General features: G+C 40.9%; 1 protein-coding gene across 1 annotated transcript in view; it reads left to right on the forward strand.

Annotated features, from left to right (window-relative positions):
- The window catches only part of FNDC1 (fibronectin type III domain containing 1), a 65,377-nt gene that overhangs the window by 28,815 nt on the left and 23,093 nt on the right, over positions 1 to 13,469 (forward strand). The window contains exons 6-11 of the mRNA XM_048936315.1: positions 154 to 261; positions 2,257 to 2,445; positions 3,230 to 5,035; positions 5,768 to 5,883; positions 7,691 to 7,802; positions 10,037 to 10,408. Coding sequence (XP_048792272.1) covers positions 154 to 261; positions 2,257 to 2,445; positions 3,230 to 5,035; positions 5,768 to 5,883; positions 7,691 to 7,802; positions 10,037 to 10,408 — 2,703 coding nt within the window. The remainder of the gene's footprint in view (positions 1 to 153; positions 262 to 2,256; positions 2,446 to 3,229; positions 5,036 to 5,767; positions 5,884 to 7,690; positions 7,803 to 10,036; positions 10,409 to 13,469) is intronic.

The following is a 13,469-nucleotide window of genomic DNA, read 5'->3' on the forward strand; positions in this document are numbered from 1 at the left end:
GGGCATGCATGGACATGAGCTCTGTATGTACTTTGCGTTTGTCTTTGAAATGACCATATAGGCATTTCTGCCACGAGAAGAAGAAGCAAAAAGCAAGTGCCACGTAGCTCATGCTTTCTTAATTGCCTTTTCTATTGTTTGTCTGTTTCACAGCTCCTACAAGTGCACCTGAAAATTTAGATGTTTGGCCCTTGAAGGGTAAACCAACTTCTGTAGCAGCATCCTGGGATGCTCTCCCAGAGAGTGAAGGAAAAGTCAAAGGTAAGTCGTCATTCTCAGTTTGTAACTCTGAATTGGATCTGGTCTTCTCAAAAGCAGATTGCCACTATGCAGCAAGCTGAAACTGCTGACTCTGCTGGGACTTCTTTAGATGTTAGTGGCTCACACCTGAGCAAGATTTCCTTGTTTCCAGCCCAGATTTTCTACTGCACTGCTGGGAAGCCATCACCTTGTTCCGAGGATATCACAGAGCTTCCTGAGATGTCACACATGCATACTTACCTCTTCTTCATCATTAAGCAGGTTGAAATGGAGCTCAGGAAGGGTTTTTCCCAAAGGATTTGTAATTGGATTGTTAGGCAAAACAAACAAACAAAAAAACTAAGGAAGCGTTGAGTGGCTGCCAAGAATGTGAGTGAGTTTGTACTGTGTTTTATTTGTAGATTACTGTGGAAGGAAAGCCTCTGCTTATAAAGCAAGCACAAATAGAGATTTCAACAGATTTCACACATAAGGCTTGTGCAGTGTAGCAGTGTCATACGTGGGTGGAAAGCTCATTTGTCAGTGAGTGGCCATTAACTTGCATGGGATGTTTAAAAAAAAAAATGCTTTCTTGGATTTTTTTCCCCTTTTTCCCTCCAAAAAGAAATAGGCAGGATTTTTGGATTCTCTCATTCCCACTGATTGATGGGATTGTGTTCTCCAGTTACACAGGTTTCTGGAAGTGCCTTATCAGCGCTGTAGCATTTCAGGATTTAAAAAGTCCCAGTCCTGGAGGGAAGTGTGCTGTGTCCCTGTAAAAGATTTGCTATATGCATTCTTCATTCTTCCAGGCAATGCTGGAATTCTTTCCTCTTTGAACTCAGAAGGAGTTTTGCCAATTACTTCAATAGAACTGCAATTCTGACTAAGAATTATTATTTTAAAAATATGGTCATGCAGGGACATTATCTGAAATTTAAAATCTGCTTGTAATTTTGAGCAGTCTGTAACCCTTCTTCCATATTTGGCTGCTGATCTTTAGACAGTTCATCTAGATGAACTATTTTAAAGATACCTGTGGGCTGAACACTTACATGCACATTTTGCTTGGCTATGAAGTGTTACATGAAGTGTTACGCTATGAAGTGTTATTTAAACTAAATAAACAGCATACATAATATATACACTAGCTAAGTGAAATCACTGAATTAGCACTTCTTAGTCATTTTGATAGCACGTGATAATCTGGGATTTTTGTCTTTCTGTCCTTTTGTTTTGCAGTCTTTCCTTTTTATGTGTTTATACCATATATTAAAGAACTGCCTTCTGGTAGCCATTTGAAAGCTACCAGAGTAACACCAGTTTTTCTGTAATTAAAACATCTCCTCTGCATTCTAAAACAAACAAAATCTAATTCAAAGTTCATAATACCTTCCAATACCATGTGGTGTTTGTTTTGTCTAAGCAGCAAATGCATTTCCATATTCATGACTTTTTTTTTTTTGTTTTGATGACATGTGCTTGGATTATTTCTTAATGCACTGAATACAATCTCATTTTTAGAAAAAAAATAATTTTCATGTTCTTAGTAGTGTCAGAGTTTTAGAGTTTTTCACTCATTCATTTGGAATTTATTCTCAGAATCCTGTTGTGGCCTCTTATAGAGGCTTCAAAAAACAAGGAAATCTACATGTGGCTAAGCTCCTCTTCATGCCCACAGTTATCCCTTCCTACAGACAACTAGCAGGGTGCATGTGTACCACTGTAGTCCTAATCTGAAAGACGAGAACAAGACAAATTTCTTAAATCATCTCAGTCATTAGATCATTGAAATGATTTGTTTTTATCTTTCTATAAAGATGAACAAATATTTATTTAACTTACCGATCTGTAGATATATCATTTCTTTGTACTCCAGCTGTTGACTCGACGTGCATTGCTAGTGTATTAATTTTAGTAATGCACGTTCTAATTCATCCTACCCATACAGTCTGTCCGCTGGAAACAGGACTGTTTTCAGTTTCCTCCTTCCAACCGTCTGCCAAATCATTTCAGAATACATTCTTTCATACGCCCCTGCTCTCAAGCCTTTTGGAGCAAAGTCCATCACCTACTCTGGAGCTACAACATCAGCCATAATAGATGGTCTGCAGGCTGGGGAGCGCTATATTTTCAAAATTCGTGCAGCAAACAGGAGGGGACCCGGTCCTCAGTCTAAAGCCTTCAGTGTCGCCATCCCTGCAGGTAAGCAGCAAGCCAGTCACTAATTGCTTAGTCTGTCTTTTCTTGCCTAGGTTCCAGTTACATTCATTCTCTGACTTTCCTTAGCTTCTCCTGTGCTCCCTCTATCTAACCTGGGGGATTTTACTTCTTCAACACTGTTTCTGCTAGCTCTTTTCATCATTATATTGTCCGAAGAGATGCTTATGGATAAGCATATAAGCTTATAGTAGATAAGCATATAAATGAACATTCATTGCTCTACCACATGTAATATTATGAACACTGTAATACTTTAAATAAAGGCACATCATACTTTATTTCCTGGTATGCTGCATGAATATATGCGCTTTTGTTACGCAAAGGCCAAATAAAACCATACTTGGTTCTTTGGTTGCACTATTCTTGACAACAACTGCTCTTTAAAGTCAGCTAAATTGGCCTACTTTCATACAACTCTGTGTTTGCCTCCTTGCCAAAGAGGTGCTGTTGTGGGATTTTGCTGAATCCTAAATTAAAAATGTGTCCTGTCTCAGACAGAACAGTGCAGCATGCTGTCATAAACGTGACTAAGTTCTGCTAAAGATCTGGTTCTGCTGACCGAATGTTGCAGGCCCCACTTTTAGATATTTGATTTTAATTGCCTGAAGTTTTACTCAAGTTACCAAAAAATCCACATAAGTGGATTAGCACACAAATAAATACTGTCTCATGTTCTCCTAAGTAGTCTTGTTCTTGCTACCTGACTGGTTTCTCTTCTTGTATTTTGTTCTGCTATTGTTATGAATAAACACTTTTTTTTTTTCAGCTCCTAATGAGGATTCAGTTGCTCAGCAACAAAGAAAGATTCAAGACAATTCAGGGGTTAAAAAACCTGTGAATGCTGGTTCATCTCCTTCTCAGAGTTCCTCTGTTTCTTCACAAGTGCAGATGTCACTTTCCTCTAAGCAGTCATCTGTTCATTCACCTGGTGTTGGTGATAAAAACAGTCTTCTTTCTGAATATAAGAATAAAGTCTTGACTCGAGGAGGTGTTCCAAGTAAATCCCAGTTACCCTCCAGAAAGACAGGAGAGCTGGAACTTGATCTCCAGTCTACTGAAGTGACAGAGGATCATAATTCATCTGAAGAAGCTCCAGTGACACTGCCAAAAGCCCAGGATCACAGGAGGACTGTTAGACCCCTGTCTTCTAGTCGGACAGTCCACCCTGTTCTTGCCTCAGGGAGGACCCCTGTTCGAACCCACACACCAGAGGCATCACGGCAGACTAGCGCAGAGAAACATGAGCCATCAGCATTGTCACCATCCTCAGCACAACGCTCTTCTGCCTCATCTGTTCCTACGTACTCAGATAACGAAACAAAGCAACTGAGGCAAAGTAATACTAATGTGCCTTCTCCTAAAGCCTCTTCCCATTCTCTGCCAGCTAAAAATAATGATCTCTCTGGCAATGTGGAAGAAAAGCCAAATCCCTTGCTGGTGAAAGTGCCTTCTAAAACTTCAGAGCCTGGACTCAGGGGTTTGCCATCAAATCGGCAGTCTGTTGTAACTCATGAGGTGAACCCAAGCCATCCAAGTGTGTCTTTGCCTAAAAAGACATTCTCTTCTCATCTTCCATTAAAAAAGACCCAGAAGACCTCCCGTTCGGAACCTCTGCAGAAGGTACAAACCAGTCCTTCCTTACTGCATTCCAGGGGCAGGCGGCTACCATCTCCTGTCTCATCCCAGAGTAATGAGGAATTGCAGGAAGATAATGATGAGGATGTAACAGAAGACAGTGACAGAGCCAGCAGTCGCTCTGTGTTTCCTAAGGAAGTGTCCACTTCTAGGGGATTACCTACATCTTTCTCTCAGGGAAGCTCAAGTTTGTCTCTATCAAAGCAACAGCAGCCAGGTTCTCAGGTACCTTCCCATAAATCAAAACTTAATCAGCCAGACTCTAGTTCTGCCAGTGATAAAGCAAAAGACAACCAGTATAATTCAAAGTTATCATCCTCTTCTTCAAGACAAACTCGTCCCTCATTATCTAGTCAATCAAGGGCTGCTACAAGAATAGTGTCCCATACAGAGAAAAAATATGACCTGTTACCATCTAAAATGTCCCAAACTGAACTTCCTCGAAAAGTTCCTTCCTTTTCCTCTTCTAAATCTCGTCAGTCCGTTTCTGATGAAGAGGATGATTATAACAGTGAGTATGATCAGAATGAGATGGAAGAGAAACCTACATCTTTGGCAGCAAAGTGGTCCCCTTCTCTTTCTAGAGGTAATAAAAACACATATGACACTGCTAGCAATAAGAGGAAATCTATGGACACTCTTCTACCTCACAAACTAGGATCCGAAGAGGAAGAGAAGGAAGAAACTCCAACATTAAAAATATCTTCTCCTGAATCTCCAGGCAGCTCTGCTGTGGCGTCACGAATTATTCATTCCTCTAACAAACATACCCCTTCTAAACCAAGCTTCATCTGGCCACGTTATTCTCAATCTACCACGACACACACTGTTCCTCCAACTGTCTCCTCTTCCACTTTGTCCCCTCGCCAGCGACTACTGAACTCCAGGCTACGGAGCCCTTCCCAGCGGCAGTTTGTTAGACCTCCTTATAGGCAAGGTATCTTGTTTTTGTTCTACTAATGTTACTGAATTGAGGTTTTCATAAGTTCAGCAATCCTTGAAAAGTTCTCTATCAGAATGCAAACTCAGTTGTTTAGTATAACATTCTACTTTTTTATTTCGGATGTTCTCAGGGAGCCCAGTTTTTGAGGACACTGTCTAATCCATGTGTGCCCTAGGCCTTTGGTCCCAAAGTCTGATCTGCTCAGGCTCCCATCATCCATAGTGATTTCCGGGTCTTCAGTTTTGTGTAAGGATAGATTAGGAAAGTTGTTCTGTTTAATAAGATTTCTTCTCTCAACACACACCCCAAATGTTTACAAAGTTCAAAAGTGTCTTGATGGCCATGTTTCCACCTCTGCTGCAATGCATGGCAGCCCAAATGGGCAGCTGAATAGGGTTTTGTACGGCTTCTCAGATCCAGCAATGATGTTACACATTGGTTCAGTTGCTCACTTTTTGAATATTGATTACAGATTTTGAGATGTATCATGAGAAAGTCCTGAATATCTGCATCTGTTAAACAAAGCTAAGGGTTGCTAGTGGGAGTCATCTTAGAACCTTCACCAGTAAAACACTTACACAAGATTTGCATTTAACAGTATATTCTTAAGAGGTTTTGTATTCCTTTGCATTTTAAACTGCATTTTAAACTATGTTATAAACTACTATGCTTTGTAGTATGCACAATTTTCTTCTAAACCACTGTTATTTCCTTCTCTTATTTCAGGTTACAATGGCCGACCTAACCTTACAACAAAGAATGGAAATGGAAAAATATTAACTGGTAATAATGGAAAACCAAGTGGACAGAGAGTAATCAATGGCCCACAAGGAACAAAGTGGGTAGGGTGACCTCTGCAAATTCGAGATGCTTTGGCCTTTTGTTTTACTTACTTTTTCTTTGAGAATAGAGGAGAAACAGTACCCCTAGTCAAAGAAGCTGTAAAATTAGGTGGTTTAATGATGTAATTCCACTGTTTTGTTTAAATCTAAATACTCCATTTCATTATTCAAACATTTCAAACATTTGATTTAAAACTTCGAATGCTTAACTGCATCAGTACTCCCATAGACTTAGCAAAACTTTTTTGTCACGGTCAGTGGAACTTATGCTCCCCAGTGACTCAGGATGCTGCTGCACAGTGTGAATGGAAATTGTCCAGAGCAGTTCCCATGAAAGATGAGCTCTGTGATGATGCTTCTTCCAGATGCATCTCCAGAGAGAGGCTCTTGAACAAGACTGTCAACATGAGAAGTTGCTCCATAAATGGCATGTTGCTCTAAAACCAAATATGTCACAGTAGGTTTTATGGGGTGACAGGCCTCAAAATGATACTTTTGAGTGTTTTGTGTTTCAGTCTAATTTCTAGTGATCTCACGCACTATTAATAGCAAGTCCTACTAGGTGCCTAAATACTTGACTTTTAAAATCCTTTCCAGTCAGTTTATGACCAACCATTGTAGTGAAGAAAATAATGTTTCATGCATGCCTGTTCAAACACTGGGTAGTGTAAGGCTCTGACCAGCTTCAGTGATGTCAGTAGAGCTGCTCATAGAGTAGAACACCACATGATACAAGTAAAAGAAGGGGCATAAAACCAATTATTCTATGGTCATTTCAGTCTTCTTTATTGCAATAGAGGAGCACAGAAAAGTGCATCAGGTAACTCACGTTCAAGGAAGGCGTTTTGAAAAGCAAGTCCAAGATTCTTCAGATAGACCTCAGAAAGTGGGCTAGAAAGGTCCTAGGGAAGCTGTGGGGCATCTGTCCCTGCTGCAGGAGAGGGAGACATTGCTGCAAGTAGAACGTTCTAAACATCTTGTAAAGCAAGAGGACCTGTGTCGTCATCTGTCATCATCTGGGGCCTGAAGGCCTCCAGAGTCTGCCTGACCTCTGCAAATCTCATGATTTACTGTTCCTACTGCTACAGTCTTTTCTGCAACACCAAATTCAAGCTTTTCTTGCCAACTTGAAAGTGCTGCTCTTGTCCTCTTCCCAGTTCTCGTCAGCTAGCAGCTTTTGTATTTTTGTGCTCTATGCCACAGCATGTAATAACCCAGGTTAAAACAGCACACAATTCAGCTGTTTTGGGTTGAAATAGCAATGAGGACTGGATTTTAATTGAAGTAACCTCTTAAATTCAGTCCAGGCTCTCAGACAGATTTGTTTTATGAGACAGAGGCTTTTCTTCAGTCTCCTACCTCAATTAAAATCTTAGTAACTTTGTTTTCACTGCTACTTCAATCTAAATTAGCTAGTTTAATATTTTTCTTTTTTTGATTAGCAGATGTACTTTTAAATACTGTTTTTAAAAGGACTTGGAGTCATACTCAAATAAGCGTTACATGAATCCACCTTAGGAGTAGTGCAGCCCAAAAAACTCAGTGCAGCAAGTCAAGGGAGTAGCTCCTGTACATGCCCGCATTATAGAGGTCAATATGAATATGGTTCTGATGCAACACTGAAGCTTCACTCCTGGGGATTTGCCTTCTTCAGCAGTAATTTATCAGTGATTCCTATACTCACTTTTAAAAGTCTGTCTGGAGGTGTTGTACCTATTCTTCATCACACTTACCATCAGAATTTCCCCAGGATTTCTTTTCGCATTCTCTCACACTAGCTAAATTTGAGTCCATCTATTGCTTTTAGATTGTAGATCTTGACCGAGGACTAGTGTTAAATGTTGAAGGAAAATACCTCCAAGATTCCCAAGGCAACCCACTTCGAGTGAAATTAGGAGGGGACGGACGTACAATTGTTGGTAAGTTGCTTCCATTTTACAGAAAAAAATTTAAAGTTTTTTGCACATGGTACAAATCTTTGAGCTGTTTGGTGCTCCAAGCATTCTTAGGTCCTGCACAAGCTATTTAGGATTACTGTACTTCAGGTCACCATCAGACAGTCACAGAATCACAGAATGGCCAGGGTTGGAAGGGACCTCAAGGATTGTGAATCTCCGACCCCCCTGCCACATGCAGGGCCACCAACCTCCCCATTTAATACTAGACCAGGCTGCCCAGGGTCCCATCCAATCTGGCCTTGAACACCTCCAGGGACGGCGCATCCACAGCCTCTCTGGGCAGCCTGTTCTGGCACCTCACCAGTCTCTCTGTAAAGAACTTCCCCCTGATCCAACATAAATCTCCCCTCCCTCAACTTAAAACCATTTCCCCTTGTCCTGCAGTTATCAACCCTTTCAAAGAGTTGATTCCCCTCCTGTCTGTAGGCTCCCTTTAGGTACTGAAAGGCTGCAATGAGGTCACCCTGCAGCCTTCTTTTCTCCAGGCTGAACAAGCCCAGCTCCCTCAGCTGTCTTCGTAGGGAAGGTGCTCCAGTCCCCTGATCATTGTGGCTCTCCTCTGGACCCTCTCCAGCAGCTCTCCACTGGGGGATGCCACTCATCACCAGCCTCCACCTGGACATAGAGCCATTGATGATCACCCTGTCTGCGGCCTTTCAACCAATCTCTTATGCATCCATCAAATCCACCCATCAAATCCACATCCCTCCAATTTGGATGTGGTGGGGGACCATGTCGAAGGCCTTACTCAAGTCCAGGTAAATGACATCGGTCACCTTTCCCTTGTCCACTGATGCCATCATTCCATCATAGAGGGCCACCAAATTGGTTAAGCATGACCTTCCTCTGGTGAAGCTGTGCTGGCTGTCATGGATCACACGCCCATTCCTCATGTGATCAAGCATGTCATCCAGTATGACCTGTTCCATGATCTTCCCAGGAACAGAGGTGAGACTCACTGGCTTGTACTTCCTGGGGTCCTCCTTGTTCCCTTTCTTGTAAATGGGAGTGACGTGACCCTTTCTCCAGTCATCCGGGACCTCACCTGACACAACTTTTCAAATATGGTGGAGAGCGGCTCAGCAACCACCTCAGCCAGCTCCTTCAAGACCGTGGGATGCACGCCATCCGGCCCCATAGACTTGTACACATTCAGTCTCATGAGGCGGTCTCAGACCTGCTCTGTCCTCACAGCGGGGGGGGATTTACCACCCCAGTCCCCACCTGGAGGTTTAGGGATGCAGGGCTCACGGACATGAGAAGTACTGGAATCCTGGCTGCCAGTGAAGGCCGAGGCAAAGAACTCACTCAGTACCTCAGCCTTCTCTTCATCCATTGAAGCCAGTTCTCCTTTTACATTTACCAAAGGAGATAACATTGCAAAGGAGGTAACATCACAGGATCTGGGGATGCCTGAGGGCACACTGCAAAGGTTCCCGAGCATGGGGCAGAAAGAATAACCCAAGTCTGTCTCACTTGTATCAGTATTAGAAGGGACTGCAGAAGTGAGCCAGAATAGAGATCAATACTTTTTTATTTCTGTACATAAAAATAATTATTCTTCTACTTGCACAGTGCCAGTCATAGATATGTGATGGTTTTTGTTTGTTTTCTGAAACTGACTACAGATAGCAAAAAACCCTGTGTATGATTTGTGAAAACACTGCTGGCTGAACATCACTCCATCTGAATAGATCTCTTGAATGCAGATTTAGTGCCTGCAGTTGTACTGGTGATCGTGAATACTTGCAGTATCTGGGACTTGGCACAAAAGTGGCAGTGACAGCACCTCACAAGTTCATTCCAGTCTTTCCTTGTGCATATTTGATAGGGAACAGAATATGGATTCATCCTACTTTTCATCAGTTAAAAGACTGATTAAATGTGGGTAAAGTCTGCATATTGTGATTCTGAAAGGAAATCTCCCTCTGCTCTTCCCAATAAACCCGATAAACATTCATCAGACAGCTGGTATCACTGAACAGTATTGTGATCTACCTAGAGATTCTTATGAACTTTTTAGTGATTTTCTAAGCCATGTGTCTTTTCTGGATAACAACATCCTTTTTGGCCAAATTAATTACAGCAGGTTGTTATTGCTTTCAGCGTTCATGTGCTTTTTACTGTTGCTAAGTACCATACTATAAGTCTGCAACAGATAATGAATGAGATATTTTGATTTTGTTCTCTCCTAGATGAAAAGGGTGCCCCAATGGTGAGTCCTGATGGAATACCTTTGTTTGGACATGGCAGATTTAGTAAGCCTGTAGCAAGTGCACAAGATAAACCTATAATAAGCCTTGGAGGGAAACCTCTGATTGGTCTTGAAATGATTAAGAAAACAACCACTCCCTCCACTACAACTACAACAACACTCCCACCAACCACTACAACAACTACTACAACTACCACAACAACTACTACAACTACCACTCCTGAGCCAACTACAACTGAACCTCCCACTGAGAAACCACCCCCAACCTGTCCTCCAGGCACCTATGCACAGTATGATGACGAAGGCAACTTACTATTAGGGTTCGATGGCCTGCCAGAGTGCAATGCAGAAGGTAAATTCTTTTTTTGCTATTTGAACTTGTTTGGTCATGCTTTTTGTACACCACACTTGCATAAATGTAAAGCAGAAAAGAATCTGCCTCTGAAGATTTTGGTCCTAATGATCAAGTAAGGAGCTGAGATTAGAGAAGCTAGAGAAGGGTTTGCGTATTAAATGGTTTTCCACTAAAATGCTAGCTTGCCCCAAAGCTGAAGTTTATCATGGAAATATGTTGATTTCAGAAAAACACTCATCTTCTTTTGAATCCAGTCTTTTCACATATGTTCGTGCACATATGCACAAACATAGGCAGTGTTTCTGTTGCTAAAGCAACCACCTAGAATCCAGTCCTCACTCCAAGCCAGGGAAGGACCCAAAAAAGTCTTTCTAGCTTATTTGTTTTGCATTCATTTCTCACAGTAAGTTCTGAAAAGTCTCTTTTGAGCTATAGTGGGATGAATATTCAAAAATTGGGATTTTTGTTACCTCGCCACACCTCAGAGGTAGAGATTTTCAAGCAGAAATGCAGCACAGTATGGATGAACTTGGGGAAAGACAACCTTGGCTCTGCACAGATAATGCAAAGATTTGTACATTAATTTCTTTTTCATCTGAAGATAAAAAAATGGTGTTGGTAGATGCCATTGTTTCTCTCATGCAGTTAAACAAGCTTAGGATGTTGTGCAAATCAAAAATCCAAGGAAAACAAACATAAATTCAACTGCAGTTGTGGAGTGTTGAGCCTGTTCTTTTCAGGTTTTATCCTTTTGTCACCTGAATGTTGCACTGAAAATCAGTTAGCTACTTACTTTATGAAACTAGATCAAGGAGCACCATGGCAGTCCTTGTTCTTTCCACTTATAGGTAGTCCCCAGCTTAGTCTACCCAGGGGCAGCAGAAGCATGGCTGTAACCTAAAGAAAGAGTTTGCAGTCAGACATCTGCCATCTGGAGTAGCTAGTTTCAATGAGTAACTAAGCCCATTTACCTTCTCTTATACACCTATGTCTCTGAAGCCAAAGTAGATTTACTAGTAGGTCATGTAACCATGGCCTGGAAGTCTGAACTATCACACTGAAGAGTAAAGAAGATAGGGAAAGATGTGGCTTCAGCAAATAGTAGTGAGTGTAAAGACAGCAGCTTTGGAAAGGATCTGAGAAGACAGAAAATTTCCTTACTAGTTTCACTGGGTAAGTAATAAGTTAGAGACGTTATTGCCTTGTACAGATGGAATTGCAATAACTTATGGTACTAATGTATATCTAATATTTAGCCCCGTGGTTGTCTGTGTCATTAAATATTTCTTTGAACATTTTTGGTTTTCCTTTTGGTACTTTCACTGCTCTCTTATGTATTTACGAAAGTGTTACAAATATTGCTGTACATGGTCAGCCTGCTATTTTGTAAGCTGTCTGAGTGGGACTATATTTTTTGGTTGTGTTAGTGTCCCTCCCATTCCTACCACTTGTGCTATTTGATACATGAGGGACCTCTTCTGAGAATATATATTATTTATATATATATATAAATAAATATATTATATTAAGAACAATAACATTTTGTGAAGCATAGCATAGCTAAATCTGAGCAGCTAAATCTGAGAAAAGGCTCCAGAAGCTGAACAACACAAATCATTTTTAGGAGAGGTGTGCATTGTGGAGCTTTCTTGTGAATTTATGAATGTGTAAAAACATTCTGTTTGGTGTTTCTGTGATTCTGTGTGTTTTGGGGCTTTTATTTTGCCTTCCATCAGGTAGCTTGATGATGCTTTGAACTTTGTTAGAGCCATGAATGAGAAAAAGTATTTTTGTACAGATTGTGTGTTCAGTGAGAATGACTCTCAAAGTCACTCCCAAACTGTCTGGCATTTCAACAGTAAGTCTGCAAAATGGACTGAGGTGTACAAGTACAAGATGATACTGGATTTCCACTCCTTACATAACTTGAGCAACCTAACAAGTATGAAAGTTTGTCTGAAGAGTGATTAGGATTTTCTAGCATCTTTTTTCTTTTTTTCCCTTCATCCTGGTGGCCAGCAATTTATGAATGCAGCAAGACAACCTGCCTGTTCACAAAGGAGCTTCCTTGGGAAAAAAGCACGATGATAGTATTTACTTAATTATTGCTGTTTGTTTGTTTAACAAGTGCTGTATCTGTTTCAAGAGAGATAAACAACTACTACTTGAACTATCAAAACATTTCATGCTGTTCTCCATTGACGGTTTCCAAATCATATTTCTGCTTTGTCTTTCCTTTTAATCTGCATCTGGAACATGCTCCAGTTCATTTAATGAAATGCTTATTCTTCCAAACCTTGTTATTTTGTTTCTAAGAGCTTTACTCCTAAACAGCCAGAGTCTGCAAGTGCCAAAAAACACCGCCACATGTTCTGCTTAAGCTTTGGCAAATTCTCTTACTCTCTGGCAGAATTCTTGCTTAACCCAGCAGAATTTATTATCAACTTTTCACTAGAATCAAAAGTCTTGAACTTTCAGGAAGGGGATTGACCACACTGGAGTGATTTGCCAGTGAAATTAGTTAGTTTTTTTTAGTGATCTCACATGGAATAAAAGTGGAACCTCAACCATTTGCTTTGTGTGATAAAATCAAGTGGTGGTTGAGCAGTCTGCTGTCTTCACAGATGGCAAAAGACCATGGCAAACTCAAGATGTAGCCTTACTTGGCACAGGTAGGGTTAAATGAAAAATGCAGCACGGGTGCTTGGAGCAAGCAGGAGAAATGCAGCTGATATATGGGGAGAAAATAATAGCGGCACGTCTTTTGGGTACTACCCCATCCTCTTCATTCCATGGCTAATGCAACAAAACACAGAAAGTAAAGTAGAATAGGCTGCACAGGCACAAAAATAGAAAATAGAATTCAGCATAAATAAATATATTGTATATGAATGAAAGCTCCTTAGCTAATAGGTGTGAATGAGTTGAAATCTACCATACAAAATACTTCAAATTTCTAGCTTATCTGAGTCTCCTGATTACTCTGATGGGGTCAAAGAAGATCTGCAGAATTCCACAGAAAATCTAGCCTGTCAAGGTGGCTTTCAAGTGGCTGATC

This window comes from Lagopus muta, chromosome 2, assembly GCF_023343835.1.
Source record: "Lagopus muta isolate bLagMut1 chromosome 2, bLagMut1 primary, whole genome shotgun sequence".
NCBI lineage: Eukaryota > Metazoa > Chordata > Aves > Galliformes > Phasianidae > Lagopus > Lagopus muta.